This window comes from Mastigoproctus giganteus, chromosome 4 (genome assembly GCF_048544385.1).
Source record: "Mastigoproctus giganteus isolate SK-2022 chromosome 4, ASM4854438v1, whole genome shotgun sequence".
Classification (NCBI taxonomy): domain Eukaryota; kingdom Metazoa; phylum Arthropoda; class Arachnida; order Uropygi; family Thelyphonidae; genus Mastigoproctus; species Mastigoproctus giganteus.
The window spans coordinates 165,468,775-165,489,578 of NC_143578.1; the positions used below are offsets into that span (position 1 = coordinate 165,468,775).

The 20,804-nt window shown below is 34.4% G+C and overlaps 1 protein-coding gene across 1 annotated transcript in view; it reads left to right on the forward strand.

Annotated features, from left to right (window-relative positions):
- Positions 1-20,804, forward strand: part of LOC150087169 (protein white-like) — a 207,307-nt gene that overhangs the window by 90,606 nt on the left and 95,897 nt on the right. Inside the window, exons 7-9 of the mRNA XM_090372390.1 lie at positions 3,375-3,473; positions 14,535-14,701; positions 19,997-20,068. Coding sequence (XP_090228516.1) covers positions 3,375-3,473; positions 14,535-14,701; positions 19,997-20,068 — 338 coding nt within the window. The remainder of the gene's footprint in view (positions 1-3,374; positions 3,474-14,534; positions 14,702-19,996; positions 20,069-20,804) is intronic.

Genomic DNA, 20,804 nt, shown 5'->3' on the forward strand with positions numbered 1-20,804 from the left:
GGAATGACCACCTCATATTCCCGGAGCAATATGGCCTTAGTTGCTAATGCTCCTAAAAACTAAATAACAAAAAACAAAAAAAAAATATGCAGATTCTAAATACATGAATTATCACTGCTGATAATCAGGTCAAGAGTATCTTGTTGCCTCTCTAATATGGTGCTGTAGAAAACAGTCATTCAATAAATCAACAAAAGGTCTTGCTAGTGTGTAAGTGATAAACCCACAAGGTCCAGTTAATATCTGGAAAGTTAAATTCCCCCATTATAAGACATTCTTTTTTTTGCTGGCTCATCAGAACCATTCAGGCTATATCACATTTCTACTTTCACTTTTGCTTTCCCAGTGCTTATGTCACACCAAACTGACTAAACATTACACCGGCCACCCATATCGACTGGATGCATTGCCTTAGATTTTATGTGCTTGTTAACTAAGAATATAACCCCTCCTATACTGTCCTTTGTTGTGCACATTGTACACCCTATATTAAAATTCTGAATACTTTATATCTGAGTGATATCACTTCTCATATATCCACAAAGTCTGCATTTGATGACTGAACCAGTACTTCAAAGTCATTTACTATGCTCCTAGCATTGGTGTAAATACAAGCATACACACACCTTTTTCTGCTCTTAGTTATCCTAATACAAGCCATGTATTTTCTTGTTCCATGATGACTCACAGCAGGATTTGAAATTCCAATAGAAGCAGTGCAAGAATCACTTTTACCATTGCCTGTGGCTATTGTTAATCTATTATTCTGTGTAACACCCAAGCTTGCAGTTTTTGGACCCACCTCTCAGTGGCTTGATAGCATCAGCAAATATCTTGCACCCTTTTTATCAAATAGTATCCCATCCCTGTAGAAGCAGTCTCTCTTGTTAACAAGCACAGACTGTGTTGAGAAAAATTCTACCCCGATGAGCTTTGCACAATCCCTTTAGTGCTAAATTGATTGATATTCTTCCTCCTATCGTATTTAGGCAGAATTGAAGGCACTTTCAAATTTAACCTCAATTTGCAACTTTTTCTCAACATTGCCTTGTACTTATCAAGTAATTCTTCATATCTCCTGCTCTTAATGTCCATTGGTAATTTAGTAGTAATGCTGGATTGAAGTATCATCACTCAAAGCATTTATACTTTTGTATCTTCGTATTTGACTACTCAGCTACCAGCAGGAAAACTGTAAATAATAACAGTTTTCCTACAATAATTAAACTAATTATTTCACTGAGTGAATTAAAAAATTATCATACTATTGCATAACTTCCAACATTAAATGATAAAAACAGAATATTTCTTTGCTACCAGTACAAATTTCGAAATATCTTGGAAGGTAGATGCAGTCTTGGCTGGCTTAAAGAAAGTGGTCTTTTGAATTAAAGATGTAAAAGCTATTGGGTAGATTTATGCAGATGAAATCTACCCAGTAATTATTTAAATGGTTAAATATCTCTTAGCTTCACTTTGTAATTGTCCTGAAGTGGGAAATATTGGATTAGGTCAATGGGCTGAGAAATCACATTTGAAGTTTAACATCGACAAAGGAAAGGTACTGTGCATGGGTGGCAGTAACCCCAGAGTAACTTATCAACTGTGTGGTACTCAAGGTAGCGGAGAATGAAAAAGACCTGGAGGTAATTGTGCAGTGAGACATGCTGCCAGGACAGCTCATGGGGTTTTGTCAATGATATACAGGAACTTTTACTATCAGGGAGAAGGCAGTGATTATCCCTTTGTGTAAGGCCATGGTTAGGCCACATCTTGAGTACTGTATACAGGTCTGGAGGCCTCACTTGAGGAAGGATATAGATCTGCTGTAACAGGTATAGAGAATGGCAACCAGATTGGTGAAGGGAACAAAAGGGTGCTTTTACCTAGAAAGGCTTCAGTTCTGCAAATTGCAGTATTTTGAGACCAGGAACCTGCAGGGAGATCTGATTGAGGTATTTAAAGCCCCTTAACTGGATTGAGTAAGCTGAATGTTAATGGTATTCTTCCACTTGCTGAGACCACAAACACACATGAGGGGGCATAAATTCAAGTTGAAGAAGGATAGTTGCAGGATAGACATGTGGAAGTTTGCCTTCAGCCAGCAAGTGGTTGATTATTGAAACAAACTTCCATCTGTTGTTATGAAAATGGATGGATTGAATAAATTCAAAGGAGAACTAAACAAATTCTTGGAAGGTATCGATTGGTGAAGTGTTTTTTTTTTTTTTTTTTTTGGCTAATGCTATATAAGCTTGCTTTCTTGCATCATTTGCCATTACTACTACTACTATACATCTAATTCAGAGTTTTTTACAAATGCTACAACTCTGTTTAAAAACTGTTGATAGGAATAAAAACTGGTGTACAGGTTTAGGTACCTCTCAAATTACATTTTGGTTTTTCAAGTGTTTTTGTAAAATGTGACTTATTTATCTTTTAAAATCCCCTATTTTGGTTAGTTCCACTCTTTACAAATTTATTATTTTTTTCATATTTCATATACTTTTATCCTGAAAATTACTATATAGATAGTGGCATGTTTTACCAATAAACAGCAGTGTAAATAAGTGCACAAATACCATATTTTAATGGCCCTTCTATACCTTTTATTAGCATTAAGTATTATTACAGTTGTACTCTTAGTGCATTAAATTCAGCCATGCACTTGGTAAACAATCTCACATTTTTTTAGAGTTGTATTCTCCTCTTGATATTCGTCTTTTGTCCACCTGATGATATTCATTTCGTCTTTTGTCCACCTGATGATGAAAATTGTGGTTATAGTTTTGGTATTCGTAATTGATAATTGCTAATTGATGCCACTTGACAAGAGGCCTCCTCCATACTGATTAACCCATTCTTTCTTAATTCATTGCCAGTGGTGTTACATGAAAATCCACTTTAATTTTATTCTAGAAAACTGCCTTAACAGCAAGAAAGTGATTTGTTATATTTTGTAGAAACTTTGTGTTGTTTTATATTGAAACCTAGGCAAGATCTTAAGATTTTCTGAAAAATGGTTATCGAAAATGTGGTTAAACTTAAAAAAAAAATTATAGTTTTTGATAATTAGATTATTGCAATTCATGGTCACCAGTATGTTGTTGTTGTTGTTGTTATTTGGTTTTTAGGAGCATTAGCAACTAAGGCCATATTGCTCCGGGGATATGCAGTGGTCATTCCGTGACCTTTCCGCATCCTCCGTATTTGGTGGTCACGGGCTCGAACCCCGGTCTAATCAAGAAGCGTGTGCTACGCACTGCTGCTCCTGCCCACCTGGTTACGCAGGCGCCCACCAGTATGTATATTAGAGCATTTAATATTATAATTACTCATGAATATGCTTTTTAATTCTTTTTCTGTTATTCTAGTTGGGACTGAAAAAATGTGAAAACACCCTAATTGGTATGCCAGGAGTAAAGAAAATGTTGTCTGGTGGAGAAAGAAAGAGGCTTGCATTTGCTACTGAGGTAAGTATATGTAAAGTATGATTAATTTTGAAAAATATCCATTTGTCCATAAGAAGCAAAGTGAGTGTTCAACCCCTTTTTATTCACTAATTCACAAAAGCAAAGTGGGTATTCAACACCTTTTTATTTACTGGTCCCATAAATCTTCAATGTTCAATACTTCTTTTTATTCACTAATCTCCTACAGATATAAAGTCTAGCTGTATTTGTAAGTCAAGTGTAGGACTTAAATATGGGACAAATGTGACCAGATCATATGGTCAGGTTCTTTTTATTATCTTCTGAACAAGTACTTACTCATTTTGTGACATAAGAGGCTTATATCACTTTTTTCACTTTCTTATTCCAGAGGTATTTTTCTTTCTGCTTGGAAATTTTCTCATATCCAGCCAGTTCCTAAAAAGGGTGTCAAATCCCTCCCATCCAATTATCATCCCATTGCAATTACTTCTACTCTTTCTAAAGTAATGGAGAAATCAATTAACCACCAGCTCTTAAACTACCTAGAAACCTTCCGTCTGATCAACGATCGCCAGTATGGATTCCGTCAGTGTTGATCCACTGGTGATATTCTGGCTTATGTTACCCATTTATGGACTAATTCAATGGAAAGGTTCAGTGAAACACAAGTAGTTGCTCTTGACATCTCAAAGGCTTTTGATCGTGTTTGGCATAAAGGTCTTCTAAAGAAGTTTCCATCTTATGGTTTGCCAACTGTTTTTAGTAATTGGTTATCCAGTTTTCTCTCTGATCGCTCACTGAGGGTGATGGCAGATGGCTCTCTGTCTTCTAACTTCTCCACTAATGCCAGTGTCCCCCAAGGTTCAGTTCTTTCCCCCACTCTTTTCCTCTTGTATATTAATGACCTTCTTCCATTGACTGGAAATCCTATCCATAGTTTTGCCGATGATAGCACATTGCATTCCACTTTCCATTTTGAGAAACCTTGTCCTGTTCAATCAGCTTCAACTTCTCGAAAATCTGCTACCAATTCCTTAAATACCGATCTTCAGGTAATTCTCCAGTGGGGCAAAGACAACTTAGTTGATTTCAACCCTAAAACTCAGTCTTGTCTTATATCTCGCAAAAAGGATTCTTCTGCCCCTATGCTTATGTTTAGTGACACTCCGATTTCTAGGAAAAATGATATATCTCTTTTGGGGATTACCCTGACTTCTAATCTCTCTTGGCGCAAGCACATTACAAATATTGCTTCCTTTGCATCTAAAAAACTTGGTTTTCTCTTTCGCTCTCAGCATTACTTTTCTTCCAAACAGCTGCTCACTCTGTATAAATCACAAATCCGCCTTGCCATGGAATATTGTTCCCACATCTGGGGTGGTGCCCCCAAAACCTCTCTCAGGCTTCTTGATTCCATTCAGAAGAGGGCAGTTAGGTTAATTAATGATTCATGTCTAACAGAATCTCTCCACTAGCTGTCTCATAGACGTACTGTTTTTGCTACATGCCTCTTCTACAGATACTTCCATGGGCACTGTTCTTCTGAATTGGCTTGTATAATTTCCGCTCTCTCTTTCAAAACAGTCCGAACACGTGCTGCCACTAGCCAACATCCATTTACTGTCCAACTTCAAACCCACAGAACCAACTTTTCATCTTCCTCGTTTATTCATTCAACTGCTGTTTTCTGGAACAACCTTCCTTCATACTTATTTCCTGAAAATTACAGTCTACAGAAGGTCAAGTCCAATGTCAACAAATATCTTCTTTCGTCCTCTCAACCTCCAACCCAAGCATGGTACTAAGTACTATAGGTTCTAATACCTCTCGTGTTTGGGGTTTACATAAAAAAAAAAAAAAATGAAAAGAAAAAAAAAATATAGAATTCTGGCAGTGCCACATTTTTAAGTCTTTATAGTGCTGTTGTTGTTGTTATTTGGTTTTTAGGAGCATTAGCAACTAAGGCCATATTACTCCAGGAATATGCAGTGGTCATTTCCTGACCTTTCCGCATCCTCTGTATTTGATTTGGTGGTGATGGGCTCGAACCCCGGTCTAATCAAGAAGCGTGTGCTACGCACTGCCACTCCTTCCCACCTGGCTACGGAGGCGCCTTCTTTATAGTGCACCACTTCTGATTTTTCTCATTAATAGTTACAATTATTATTTTAAAAAATTGCAATCTAAGCAATTGCACAAGATAATTTTGACACTGAAACCTTTAGAATTTTATAATTCACCTATTTTTAAATATTTTGTTTAATTTTTAGGTGCATTCACACACACACACACACACACACACACACACACACACACACACACACACACACACACATGCTTAAGCACATATTGTCTTCATATGTCCATCTTCTGTCTGTGTCTGTCCACATGTAACAACTTCACTCCCAGTTACAAAACAAATTTTATATTTAGTTCTTTTAGAAATATTTGTCAAGCCATCCTCAATTTCAATAAAATTGGACAAACAAACATCTGTTATTTTTTTCTTTTTTTCCACAATTTGTATGGAAAAAATAGATTAAATGTAGTTTTAATGCAGTATTGTTAGCTTTAGACAGTCTGTGCAGGCTTTGTGTGTATTATTACATTTGCATTAGCATTAGTAGAGGCATATGCTACAAGAAAGCAAGCTTACACAGCATTAGCCAAAAAAAAAAAAACCTCCCCATTTTGGCACATCTATTCTACAACTGTCTTTCTTCAATTTGAATCTATGCTCCCTCAGGTGTGTAATACGAGCAGGAGGAAGAATCCCATCAGCATTGAGATTGCGCAAACCATTCAAGTCCTTATACACCACTCTCAATCAGATCACCACACAGGCGCCTAGTCTCCAGATGCTGCAATATACAGAGCTTAAGCCTTTCTTGGTAAGAGCAACCCTTTGTTCCACTAACCAATCTCATTGCCCTTCTCTATACTCATTCCAGCAGCTCTACATCTTTCCTAAAATGAGACTTCCAGACTTGTATGCAGTACTCAATGTGTGACCTGGCCATTGCGTTATATAGGGAAATATCAAAATTTCTGTATATCATTGACAAGACTCTGTGAGCTACTCTTGCAGCCCATCTCAGAAAACTTCATATCTGACTGCACAATTACCCCCAGGTCTTTTTCATTCTCCACTACCCTGAGTATGGTACCGCACAGTTGGTACGTTACTCTGGGGATACTGCTACCCATATGTAGTACCTTACATTTGTCAATGTTAAGCTTCAGTTGCCACCTCTCAGCACCTGATTAACTTTTCTAGATCCTGTTGCAGTAGCATACTGTCATTATTGTCATTAACAACCCTGCCAACCTTCGTATTGTCTGCAAACTTGGACATTAAGGCTGATATACCTTTATCAATATCATTGATAAATACAGAAAACAATAAGGGGCCCAATACAGAATTCTGTGGGACTCCACTAATAACATCAGTCCACAAAGAGCTGTGTCCATTGATTACCACTTTCTGTCTTCTCCCACTCATCCATCCCTCTATCCATAGCAACAATTTGCCTCCAATGCCACACTGCTCCAATTTGTGCAGCAGTCTTCCATGTACAACAGTATCAAAGGCTTTTCTAAGATACAAATATATGATATCAATGTTATTTTTTGCATCCAGTTCCTTTGTGACTACATCATAGTATCCAATCAAATTAGTCAGACAAGACTTCCCCTTAACAAAACCATGCTGTGTCCGAGCTATAACTGAAGTCTTGTCTAAATGATCCTGCAATACTTCTTTAACCAGTGCCTCCATTAATTTCCCTGGAACAGAAGTTAAACTAACAGGTCTGTAATTACTCTTGTCACCTTTTTTTTCCTCCTTTGTGAATTGGGGATACATTTGTATCTCCACTCCATAGGGACCTTCCCTGAGTCCAAGCATGCTCTCATAATCATGGATAAGGTTTTGCTTACTTCCTTTGCTGCCTCTTTTAATATAACTGGATAGATCCTATCCACTCCAGGTGCCTTTGTTATGTTCATCTTCAACAATTTCTCCTCCACTTTGCCCTCAGTTATTACAAAATAGTTTAGCTCCTTGTTAGAGTTCGATAAGCTTCTGACTATTTCCCTATAGAATCTCTTGTGTGAATGTAGATGCAAAATTCAGTTTGTCAGCTACCAGAATCATTAACAATCAAACCACTGAAATCAAATGGACCAATCTGATTCATCCCCTTCCTTCTTGAGTTTACGTAAGTAATGAAGTCTTTGCTGTTTTTCTTTGCATCCTTTGCCAAAGATTTCTCATAATCTGCCTTCACTTGCCTAACTTCCTTTGTGACATGTTTACAGACTAGCTAATATCTACCATAGGCTTCTGTGTCTCCTGATAATTTATATGCATCCCATGCATTTTTCTTCTCTGCGACAGAAGACTTGTGAATGAAGTGTCACTTGTGAACAGATATATATAGTGATGGGTATGTAATTTGCATCACTGTGAATTTTCTCATAAAACAAGCATTATGATTGCAATATTTGCTAGTTTAGTTCAAATTTTACATCAGTGTTATACTCAGATATAATTTATTTTCTTATCAATAAAATATATAATAATTTTACATCAATGTTATACTCTAATGTAATTTATTTTCTTATCAATAAAATACATATTTTACATCAGTATTATATACTGATGTAAAATGAATATATATTTTATTGATAAGAAAATTAATTATTTATTTACAAATAATCACAAAAATACACTGCATGCCATGTGAATATCTTTTCATTGTGACCAGTGTTTGAAATTAACAGTATGTAATACGATAGAAAAAAATATACCACAGCAAACAAATACAGTTCTGATACCTTTAGGTCTTCTGTAAACAGATATTAGTATTTTGTTGTCTCACTACAAGCTTTATTTACTGCCTTGCACTTGTCTGGTCAGTTTCTTGGTATAATCACTGCTTAGTTCATGGTATTGTATATAAATAATGGTTGCTTAATGTTTTTTTAGCAGCAATTTGCTGTCCCAGCTCTGACAGTATGTAATCAGGTTCACTTTAGGACTATTTCCTGGCCATGGTAAGGATTGGATATTTCAGTCTTGCATGAATTTCTTCACCCAAAGATAAAATAAAATTGATAAAACGTTTTCAGTATTTGGAAAAGGTTAAAATTATCATACTAGAAATGATTATGTAATGATTATGATTATATGAATATTTAATGATTATATAATGTTGTACTAACCTTACACACAATGTGGCAAGATGCAGAGTCATGTTGGAAAACACAGTTTTCTGTTCCTCGAACTTATAACAGGCAGTAGAGTCTCCTTTTAAATTTTTCTGCCCACTACTTTACTTTGTTCGTTATGCATCCCCCAAACTATCGGCCCAATGGAACCTCTGCTGTTGATTAAATACAGTCAAGGTGATTCTTTAGATTTATGCCGAATGTAGCATTTACCATCTGATCCGTGGATGTTAAATTTGGATTCATCAAGAATGTTAGAGATTCTCATTGCTTGGTTGTCCAATTAACATGTTCTTTAGCCCAGGTTCCTCACTGATTTTGTCAATAGGGGTTTCTTATGAGGTTGATTTGCTTTTAGACTATTCATTATAAATCTGTGTCTGACAGTTCTATCATTTGCATTTACCCTAGTATGTTCCTTCCACACATATTTTAGGTCTGTGGAATTTTCTTTGATTGTGGAGCCATAGATGCTTCAAAATCCTGTGCTGCAGTACTTGTTCTGTTTCAGGCTGGATCCAGATTTTCTTTTGGCATCTCTGGTCTCATGTTTCTTTAACCTTGATACAGTGATAAAATAGACAGGTTAAAACTACCTTTTGCTTTTGCATATATTTTGACTAAAAAACCCTCAAAGCCTATCAAGAGCAATAATTGCACTGTTCTTCTTTAGAGTTAACTGAGTGTATGCAATACAGCTGCAGAATAGGAAGTGAAGACAGATAGCAGCAGTGGATGCTTTTATAAACAAGATATTGCAACACTATTCTAATATTACAGATTGATAATGCAATGATGCAACACACTCTAATATTACAGAATGATGATGTAATGATGCAACAACAATCTAATATTATGGAAGGATGATGCAATATCAATTTAACATTATATAATAATGGTACATTATCACACTAATTTAGAGGATGATGTCTTGAGATGGCATAATTTTATTATATAGTTAGTCAATAAGGAAATATTAAACTCTAAGAGGGTGATATAATTTATGTAGACACCATTGTGTGAATATATATACGTATATAAAACTAAAAATAATATGTTTAATAGTAAAATAAATAAATAAATAAAGAAAGAAAGAGATGACATAAACATAAGTGGCTGCATAAGTAATATCCAACAACATGTTGTTAAGATAAAGAAGGCCAACACAAGAACCAGTTTGTCTGGGTAACTTACCAGACAAACTGGTTTGCCACTACTGCAATTTCACCCTGCATTCTCGGTTAACAGATAGTGCGTGTTATCAGTAGCTGAAGTAGAAGTCAAGAACGATATATTTATTGACATGGAAGCATGACAGATGATGTAATGATTATTCTTTATATATATATATTATAATGTCACTCAATCACTTAATGCTATGATGCTATCATCTGTTGTGTTCACACACCAATCAGTACATCGTCTGTCATGCCTACGTGTCAATCAATATATCGTTCTCGACTTCTATTGAAGCTACTGATAACACACACACCCTCTGTTTACTGAGTATGCAGGGAGAAACTACAGTAGTGCCAAACCAGTTTGTCTGACAAGCTTCCCATAGTTTGCCATGGTTCTCATGTTGACTTTCTTTACCTTTGCCCATGTTGCATAATATATAGCAGAATGAAAAAAAAAAAGAAAAAAACAGCAGAAAATGAGTGAAGAAACAAAGAAATAACAAAGACAAAAGTAGAAATTAAAGAATGGAAATGGAAGTGCTTAAGCCAGTGGTTTTCAACGGGGGTGCCACTGCACACTAGGGTACTACAACAACATTCTTGGGGTGCCGTGTAATTTGGGTTTAAGTTACTTGAAGTTATTATTATTATTATTTTGAAATTTATATATTTATTTCATTATAAAAAGGGGTACAATATAAAGCATATGGCACAATATCCATTGTACCGTATCTTTCTAATTTTGTGGTAATCTATAATTGATGTTTATTTTGTACCTCTATATAAAGACTAAAATTATTATATAGGTATATATTAAAATGTTGAAAACCACTGTGTTAGGTATTTCTTTTGGCCTAGGGGTGCCGTAAAAAAATTACTGGGACAGTAAGGGCGCCCTGAACCAAGAAAGGTTGGGAACCTCTGGCTTAAGCTTTTGTTTTTACAGTTACTGCATTAGGCAGGCCAGCAGGCATTTCAGTGAATGTCTGTCTCTGTCCATTGTGGTAATTTACATTACATTAAGAACAGTAATGTTCGCAGCTGTTGTATCCAGGGCCCTCTGAAGAGATTGGATGCAACAGTCGTCTATTTTTTGTTCCTTGCTTTGTTTGTCCTATATCTATTTTTCTTTTTTGATTGGTTTATTGTATCATTTTAGTGATATTTCACACTTTTTTGGCTTCAGTGTGGTCAGTATAAATTTACTATTTATTGGCTTATAACTTGCCTGTATTTGCCCCACACTTATTATTTTTCAGAATTTTTAGATACATATTCCTTCCACATTTCTTCCATTTCTGTGTCTGCCTTCATTATTTATTTGTTTTTCACTCATTTTCCTTTTTTTTTCTTATACTGCTTCTAAATACATATATGCAGAGAGAGAGAGAGAGAAGAAAAAAATAAAAAAAGTATAAACGGAGAAAAGTAATAAACATTATACTCTTGTTGTAATTAAACTAATTGGCAAAGTTTAGCACGTACAACTGTAGAGTTTTATTAAGTATTCTAAAGTTATTCTCTTAGTAATGAATTGATAAGAAGATAAGTGTGCTTTATGCTTCTATGAATTACAGAAAAAGAAAGAAAAATCAATTAATTTAGAAAAAAATTATATCTGTGTAGTACGCTGCATACATTACCTAACTTTTTAATAAAATATAATAACTTATTAATAAAATAGAATATACATTATATATAAGTAATTAATTATATATAATAATATATAATTAATATATTATGAGCAATGATGAGGTCAAGAATATTCTCACCCCTAGTATTATATCTGATATGCTGGCACAAATAATAATCATCTAGTTTATTTAGAAAAATTTTTTCACAAGGCGAGTTTCCCTCCCACTTGTTCCAGTCAATCTGGGGCAGATTGAAATCGCCCATAATAAGATATTCATGCTCTCTTGCCTATTTCATTTGCATGTAAAGACTCTCATCATACTCTTCACAATCTTCTGGTCTGTAGATTACTTTCACTCTCATTATACCATTGCCTCCGGCTAACTCACACCACCCAGATTCTATGTTGGCATACCTAACTTCACACTCAGCAAATGCTCTTTTCGTTCTTGGGCTGCTTTTGACCACCACCCCTCCTATCTTCCCCATCTGTCCTAAATACATTATACATACCATAGTGGAACTCATCATCTCCAATATCCAGGTGGCACCACGTTTCTGTTGGCTCTGTTATATCAACATTAGTTGTCCTAACCCAGAGTTCAATTCAGCCATTTTATTGACAACACTTCTGGCACTACTGTCAATGCAGTTAAGACAAAGTATTCTTCTATAGCTTACTCCCATAACACAGTAGTGTAGCTACCCTTTTTCAGGCCCGGAGGCAAAGAACATGTTCGGGCCCTTACTTAATTAATGAAAATTACAAAAACAGGAGACAGCCGAAGACGCTGGGCCCCTAAAGGGCCCAGAGGCAATTTCCTTGCCTGCCTACATGGTAGCTAAGCCACTGCCCTAACACACACTCCTTTAAGCTATTTAAGCTTGTTTCCCTGTCTTTCACATCCTACTTATTTGAAATATTGCTACACTCAGAACACCTTGCCAACACTGGCTGTTGTAGCAACAAATTAGAATTCAGAATTATGAAAAGGAAGGTTAGAAGTCAGAGTTATCCTCCAGTAAAGATATGTATTTTTGTGTAGAAATGTGATTGTTGTTGTTGAAGATAAGCACCTACGCACCAAATTTTTTTTTTTTTTTTTTTATGAGGAATAATGAATTGGTTTTTATGATTTAAGCTGTTTTCTGCTCCCAACTGAAGATTAACCTAAAGATCAGCATTTAAGCAACTGGTGGTTGATATTTAAGAGGTTTTACATTTTGTGCAGAGCAGGGTTGACATACCTTTCTCTGCAAAAAATTGTATTGTAGTGTACTGTCATCAGCAAAACAATGAATAAGATTTTAATGGTGGAAAGTCAATTTAATATATAGAAGGAAAGAGTGAATGAAGAACAACGCTTTGGGCTAAACTACAGTATCAGGTGTGAGGGGAGGAAGGGGAAAGAGAGAGAGTTTTTTTTTTTTTTTTTTTAGCTTCTGCTATTTGATTTCTTTATTTAGATTCTCATTCAGAGTAACTACCATTTTATCTTTTGAATCAACTATTTTTTTAGTTTTCTGTAATCTTTATTTTATGTTAAAGTACCTGTATCTTTTAATTCTCTACTTTTACATGTTAGCTTTTACTTTACCTTTTGCCATCACATGCAATGGGCAGAGAAAAGCTGGCTACCCAATTGACAAAATTGTAGGTAGACCTATCAGATGGATACCATTTTAGGCAGTCTTTATGCCAAAGATTCCCAAAGTGTGGGACACATGTTCTTTGTATGAAGTACTTTTTTAACAAAATATGGACAAACATTTTTTCAATCATATAAGTTTTTTTTTTTAACGTGTTAGATTCTTCTAAATCAAAGTTCATTGGTTTTTTTTTTTCAGTAAATTTGGAAATATCTGACAAATACTAAACAGTTAATATTAAAAGAGCCATGAATAGGAAATATAAAAGAATATGCAATTTTGTTAAATTCAGAATATTCAAACTAATGCTCTTTGACTTGATATCAGTCATCAGTATTTAAATATTATATTTAAACTCATAAGGATATTTAATATATATTTAAACTCTTGTATTTTTTTTTTTTTTATTTAAACTCATAAGGATTACAAAACCATAAATTTCTGGGAGTGAAGTATTTAAAGAAAGGCATTAATTGCCTTTTTTAAATACTGATTTTGAGAATTTTTAAGAATTTTTGCAATTAGGGAGGTTTGACAATTTTCAGTTGGTAAAGATGATGGATTAGTCAAACTAGATTTCAAATCTCTGGATTAAGAGAAACTTTGTTTCCATTAGTGGTCAAGTGATACTGTGAAGTTAAAGCTTATCGTAGCCATATAATGTATGTATGGAAATCCCTTTCACTTTAATTTGAAAAGCATCAGCAATTCGCAATAAAATATGATTTTACATAATAATCTAATATGGTAATATAAGCTGGAATTTCTTTTAACTGATGCTAACAGGTAAAAGCAGAGAATTAAAAGATAAGGTTAATTTGCATAAAAGAAATAAAATAGAAAGGAGAGAAAATAAGAAATATTAAAGAAAACTGTAAAATATGCTACACTAGGAAGGATTCATTTCTTGAATGAATCCAAAAGAAAAAAAAAAAGATTAATAGCAGTAAAGCTGCCCTTACCACAGGATTTTCCTCTTTATGTTCTAAGAATTTCATTGTTCCATATGGATCATAAATTTATTATTTTATTTTATTTTTTACTTTTTTTTTGGAATATAGAGAAAATAATATTGATTTTTAAGATGATTCTAAAGCAAAAATTTTGATTTGAACCCAGTCACAAGGTGTGAAAGAAAAGAGATCGTAACTACTACGCTTACTGCGATGGCTACACTATTGAAACCAGGGCATATTTTGCACAGTCCATCACCTAAATGTGGGGGATGCCAAAAATAAAAAAAATAAAAAATTATTTGCATGTGGAGAAAATGATTAATTTAAGATTTAATTTAAAATACACAATTCACTATTTAAATGTATACTTAAGTGTAACATCTAATTAATAAAGTTGATTACACTGAAGCCTATTTCCTCTTTTATTTTCTTCTTCAAACCACAAGATCCTTACTAACAAGCCTTTGTTATTTTGTGATGAGCCTACAACTGGACTAGACTTCTTCATGGCAAAAAACATCATCAACATCCTGTATAACATGGCCTTTAAAGGAAAGACTATCATCTGTACCATACACACTCCACCCTCAGAAATCTTTGCTATGTTTGACAGGTAAGGTGCTTCTTGTTATTAATATTATGATTATCTGATATGAGAATTGAAGGGTGTAACTAAATCACACAGGATCACTATATAAAATAAGGAGAAATTTTCACTGCATATAATTAACCTAAATTCTATTAAATTTTTATAAGGTTTATAAAAATTTAGTTAAATTTTTATAAATTTTATATCTAACCATACATAATGACATGTTGTTTGAGTTCTTCAATTGTGGTAAGAAACTGTTAAGCTGCTAACTTACATGCCTATTATATTTTTGTTTCAACAGAAACATGGCCTTGATATTGGGGGCCCAGATATTATCCTTTGTTTGGGTCAGATTTTCTAGAGGGTGTGGTTTGATTGGACAGTACCATAGACTAACTAGAGGATTGCAGGGAGGTGATGTTTTTTGGGTGAACCTTTTGCTAGAGGGAGGGGATCAGTTTAGCAACCTGTCCGGTAATTCATTGTAGCAAGTCTAGCAAGGAGCAACAGGTCTGGAATATCTCCTTCTATCCTCATCATCAACATGGATTTGAATTCGATGGTTGCCATGAAGACCTCAGCCAGAAAGGAGAAGACAACAGGCTTCCAATGCTTAATATTTCAGTTTCATCCTTTTATAAATACATCAACCCTTTTAGTAATAAAGGTGTAAAGTCTTGTGCAAATTTATAAAAGCTATAACTGATACTTTTACTTGATTTATAAAAGTATAGAAAAGCAAATGTAAGAAGGTCCTTTTATTGAATGCTTGATAAAATGCACATGCTACAGATCAGACTGGAGATTTAGTACACTTGGTGAAAGATCTGGAGGTTTAAAAGTGTTAAAGTTTGGTGGCATCTGATTTACAGAAATTTATCAATTTGAAAAGTTAAATAATAAAAAAATAGACTGTCTGTTTATGCCACCATATGTATATTGTAATCAAGTGAAGAGGATACATATTAAAGTTAAGTTTACTTCAAAATGTTTGTAGAACTTAAAATTATATATTAATGAGTTAACTGTACTTAGAAATGTACATAAAGCTTAAAATGTTTAACTTTGCAACATTATTTGTTTTTCCTTTGCAGTGAATGAAAAGTTGCATCAATTTTTTTTTTTTTTAATCTGCATTGTGAAAGGTTTTCAGAGCAGACTAAATTAAGAGAAAATAGAAGAGACTAATGTCCTTGAACTGTTTTTGATAGGGATCCCATTAGTCTAAGTAAAGAACAAAAGTTGATTTAGACATATTCATTATATCTTGGAAATTGGAGGGAGCACAAGTCATTTATATAATGTCCTGAATACAAATCTACATTACTGATGGTTTTATTAGAACTGTGTTCTAATAGCATATTGTTACCTTTTGCCCAAATTAATTACCTGGCATGCCTTGCTATATAAAATATTCTTAACTAGTAAAAACATTTAACCCCAGGGGCTCACATCTGGTGAGTATGGGCTTGGCACACCTAGGGTCCTGAGCTGAGCTGGATATCATCATTCTTCTCTTTCTTGGTGATTTCCTCCCCCCCCCCTCTGTCTCTCTCTCTCTCTTTCTCTCTCAGGGTAATTCAGAATTTTTTTTTTTTTTTTTTGGCTGGTGCAGCATAAGCCTCAGGCTTCCTTGCACCATATGGCTAATAATAATAATAATAATAATCATAATAATAATAATAACAGGAAGAATGTTATTACCAGTCAGCCAACAAAATATCATTTAGTTTTTGTACAGATAGGTAGCAGACTTTTTTGAGTTGATATGTAAATAGAAGACTTATTGCACAGATGCTCAAATGTACAGTTTCCATCCTGTTCTCCAACCACTCAAACACATAATTGGCATTGTGACTAGGAACTTTGTCATCTTTAAAGTTTCTATCCCCATCAGAATATGTTGTTTGTTTGGGGATTTATTAAGCTCATTGGCATCTATAGCCATAAGGTATGTTCGTGTCAGACGGCACCTGGGATTTCTCCCATCTCCGCGTGTGTTTCGCTGTATCGAGGACAGTACACTGTCAAGCCAGAGACTTGAAAGTGTGTGGGTCGTGTCTGTGCAGTGTGATATGTTGTGCCCATTGTTTATCCGGCTTATTGGCCGCCAGGCCCCTAGTAGGGCCTGACGTTGCCCATACCCTGCCACGTGGAGGCTAGCCAGGTGTATCCAGTATCACAACAATTTGCTCTGGCAGGTCCTGCCACCTAGTTTCCTGGGATTTCAGTGGCTAGGGCCTATTTAAAAATAAATAAATAAATAAATAAAATAAAATAAAATAAAAGTTTATGCATTTGACATTATTGCTTAATGGGATTGCTGTTAGGAAATCGCTGGTTAGGGTTGAACACTAAAGAGATGTGTTAAAGGCCAAATAGGTCGGGCAAAATTTTGATGTTATTAAATTTAGACATGTAATGCTAGATAAAAGCTGATAGTGTTAGATATCTTAGAGATTTGCACAAAACCGGTAGAATTTAGACGTTGGTTATAATTTGGCGGCATTGTTAAGGGGTGTACTCGGTCGATTTAGTGAGAGAGAGGGGGGGAGATTGAAGACTGGGGAGGAAACAGATAGAAGAATAGGGACGGATAGAGTAGGCATCCCCAAAGAGGTCAGTGGAGATGAGCCCCACCAGGCGAAATATGGGGGGTAGGCAGGGAGGAGAGGAGACAGAGATCCGTCTCCTCCATTCCCTGCCTGGGGATGGGGTTTTAAAGGGAACCAGGTTAGAGTACCCAGTTCGGATCGCCAATGGCGTGTTGGCAGCAAAGCCGCAGAATGTCTTCGTCGGTGTCTTGTCCAAGGAGTGTCGAATCCGGTATGAAGGTCCAGCTGCCCATCCCGCTCTGGGGGTGGGATATGTTAGCTGGCAGTGGGGAACCTACCAGGTGAAGGGGGGGAGATGCACACATTTACTTCATTCGTAATGTGCATTCTCACTCTACTTGCATTCTTTATTTTTTTATTTATTTATTTATTTATTATTATTATTTTTATTATTTTTTTTTTATTATTTTTTTTTATACTTTTTTCTTATTTTATAATTTTTTTTTTTATTTATTTATTATTTTTTTTCTTATTTTATAATTTTTTTTTTTATTTTTTTATTTTTTATTATATTTTTTTTTTTATACTTTTTTCTTATGTTATAATTTTTTTTTTTTTTTTTTTTTTTTTTTATTTCACTCAACTCATTCATCTTTTTCTCACACACATCTATAGCCATAGTGTGCCATCAAGATATATATGTAACTGCCCATGTTTTATCTGCTATAGCACTCAAGTAAATTGTCTCTTTTAAGCTGGCAGCGGCCAAAGGTGTGTCATGAAAACATGTCCCAAAAAATTGATTACTCCTCTACCAGAAACCTGCACCACCATTGGAATTTTTTCAAAATTCCTTAAAAAAAAAGAAAAAAAAAGCAGGCTCACTCCACTGAGTCCACCACCATCAAAAACTCACTTCTGGGGCACATACCTGTTTGGGAAGCTTGCATGTGAAAGGGCTAAGATACCATATGTGCTTGTTTCCATACATCATTTGTGCCACTACTAATACTAATCATTTTGTTTCAGTGTCACACCAAGTTCTCACTAACTTTGAATTTTCACACAGTAGATTTTGATTTTTCTTTTGATATTTGTGAGTTCCACAACTTGAAGACAACTTTACACATGTAACCTGCTTTGTCTTTCATCTATTTCATGATAGGAACCACAATGTTGTTGGGAAAAATTACAATATGCCATCAGTATTACAATTAAACACCTTTTGAATGTGCTGGTTTATTTCTACACCTTATACTAAGTGCTGTCTTCACCAATATAATATAAATAATATAATTTGAAGGCAAGATTAAATAGTAATGCTCATTGTTATAAGAAAACTTTCAAAATTTTCAATTTCTTACAGTAAATGTTCTTCTGTATATCAAGATATAAAATAATAATAATAATAATACAGAAAAAGGCAGTTTTCAGTACAATACTAAACAGGCAATAATGAATGCCATTATATAATCAAAGCTGCCTATGTACACATAAAGCATCAATAAGAGCAATGTCATGTCATCATCTTATCTCTGCCTTTTGGTTTTGGTTTTGTGACCTTCTACACAAGAGATTGCTTGTACATATTTTAAAATGTACGTGTTATGTGCATTTAAAAAAATATTATGCACATTTTTTTGAAAAAAAAAAACAATAAAGTTTTCTCTATTTCGTGGTTGCCTTCCTGTGAATAATAAAATAGCATGGAAATCGATATGTAAATTTTGACGTATCATCTAGTCAGTGAAAGCAATGCCTTCTTGGTGCCCTCTTTAGTTGACCGGACTCAACAAGACAAAACCAGGTCCAATCAGGGCCATATCGACCTTGACCTGGGGACTGGTTAACCACTATCCAGTCCGCAGATATCTACAACCCAGTTAATTAGCCACCCAGATAATCATGACTGTACTGTTCAAAGAATTGTACTTATCTCTGGTACTTGTGGATGCAGTGTATTTTTGTGCCAAAATTTCTCCCTAACTTTCATTTACTTAATCTTGTGAACTACTACTCTCCCAAATACAAAAAAGATTATCCTTAATAATTCAGTACAGCACAAGCATTGACCTTGCTGAAAAATAAAACAGAAAGTCATCTAAATACAAAATATTATACAACAAAATGGGTCTACTTAGCCTGGATTTATCGTGATAACAATATTCAACGCAGAATGCAGAAATGTCACCAATTGTTAAGTAGTATTTGTGGGAGTTTAGCTTACTTACTGTGAACTGCAGCACTTTGTATGCAATCAGATTAATTCATGAATATTAAGTGTTAGTCTTAATTATTACTATATTAATTATCAATATTTATATTAATTTTTATGTTTATGAAATATTAATACTTTTTTGAATTGTTAATATTTAGTGCTAATTATTAATTCTAGTTGAAATTATTTCATTAAACAGTAATTGCCATACTGTGTTGACTCCCAAACTTGATAACATTCTTTTTAATTGTTTATTGCCTTGGCTATAGGGGGACAAAAGAGTATAAGTGGAAATATCTCATTTTGTTTTACTTGTGAAAGTGAATAATGTTATTACAAAGGACATATTAACTACAGTATTGCTGAATTTTTTTTTTTTTTTTTTTTTATGAAACAAGAAAGAGTTTCAAAGTTTGATGTCATGATTGTAGTGGGTACAATCATGATACCTAGTATGAAAATGTATGGTGAGCTATCTCATTTCTAACACAGAAAGAGTTAAAGAAAAAAATAGAATGTTGACTTTTTATCTTTATTATTCAGGTTACTTATTTTAGCAGAAGGACAAACTGCTTATATGGGCTCTGCACAAAATGCCCTTGATTTCTTTAGCAGGTAATTATCAAGTTTTTTTATGTGCCTAATAAAAAGTGAATTTTAACTCAACAGTGGTTGTGCTGAAAGAAGGCAAAAATAGCGATAGGATTGAGGATAGATGGTGATACGAATGCTCTGTCTATCCTCAATCCTATTGCTATTTTTGCCTTCTTTTGAACAACTTTTCTCCCGTTCCCCTCCCCTAGAATTTACCATTCCCTATACCATTTGCTTGTCTATACTTTTTCATTACCTTTCACTCTTCCGCACTTCACATACATTTATATTATATTCCACATTACACTTTTGTAAATTTGTATTTATTTTAATTTATATTTTTAACACTGTGTAGGGACTACCTTGTCTACTAGTATTATGATAATAGGCTGCATATTTGTCTCCTTTTTATAATACTACAGACAAGTTTGGAAATGCAGTGCCTGATACATGGTAAGGAGTAGTCCCCTGATGAATTTTCCTGGCTATGTATCATATCTTCATCTACTATATTCAGATTTTGCATATTTGCCATCCCATGATTTGACCTCTTGCTAAAATTGCCCTCCCATATCTGAATATAGTGTTATTTATTTATTTACTTATATATTCCTTTTTTTTTTTCCTTCAGTCCCAGTTCATTTTTGTACTAGGGTTTTTAAATTCTTTCACCTGTTTAACCACTACTTCACTTCCACTTTCTACTATCCCTTAAACTTATCTTAGGTCAGGCACCATGTGTACTTTTCATTTTAAA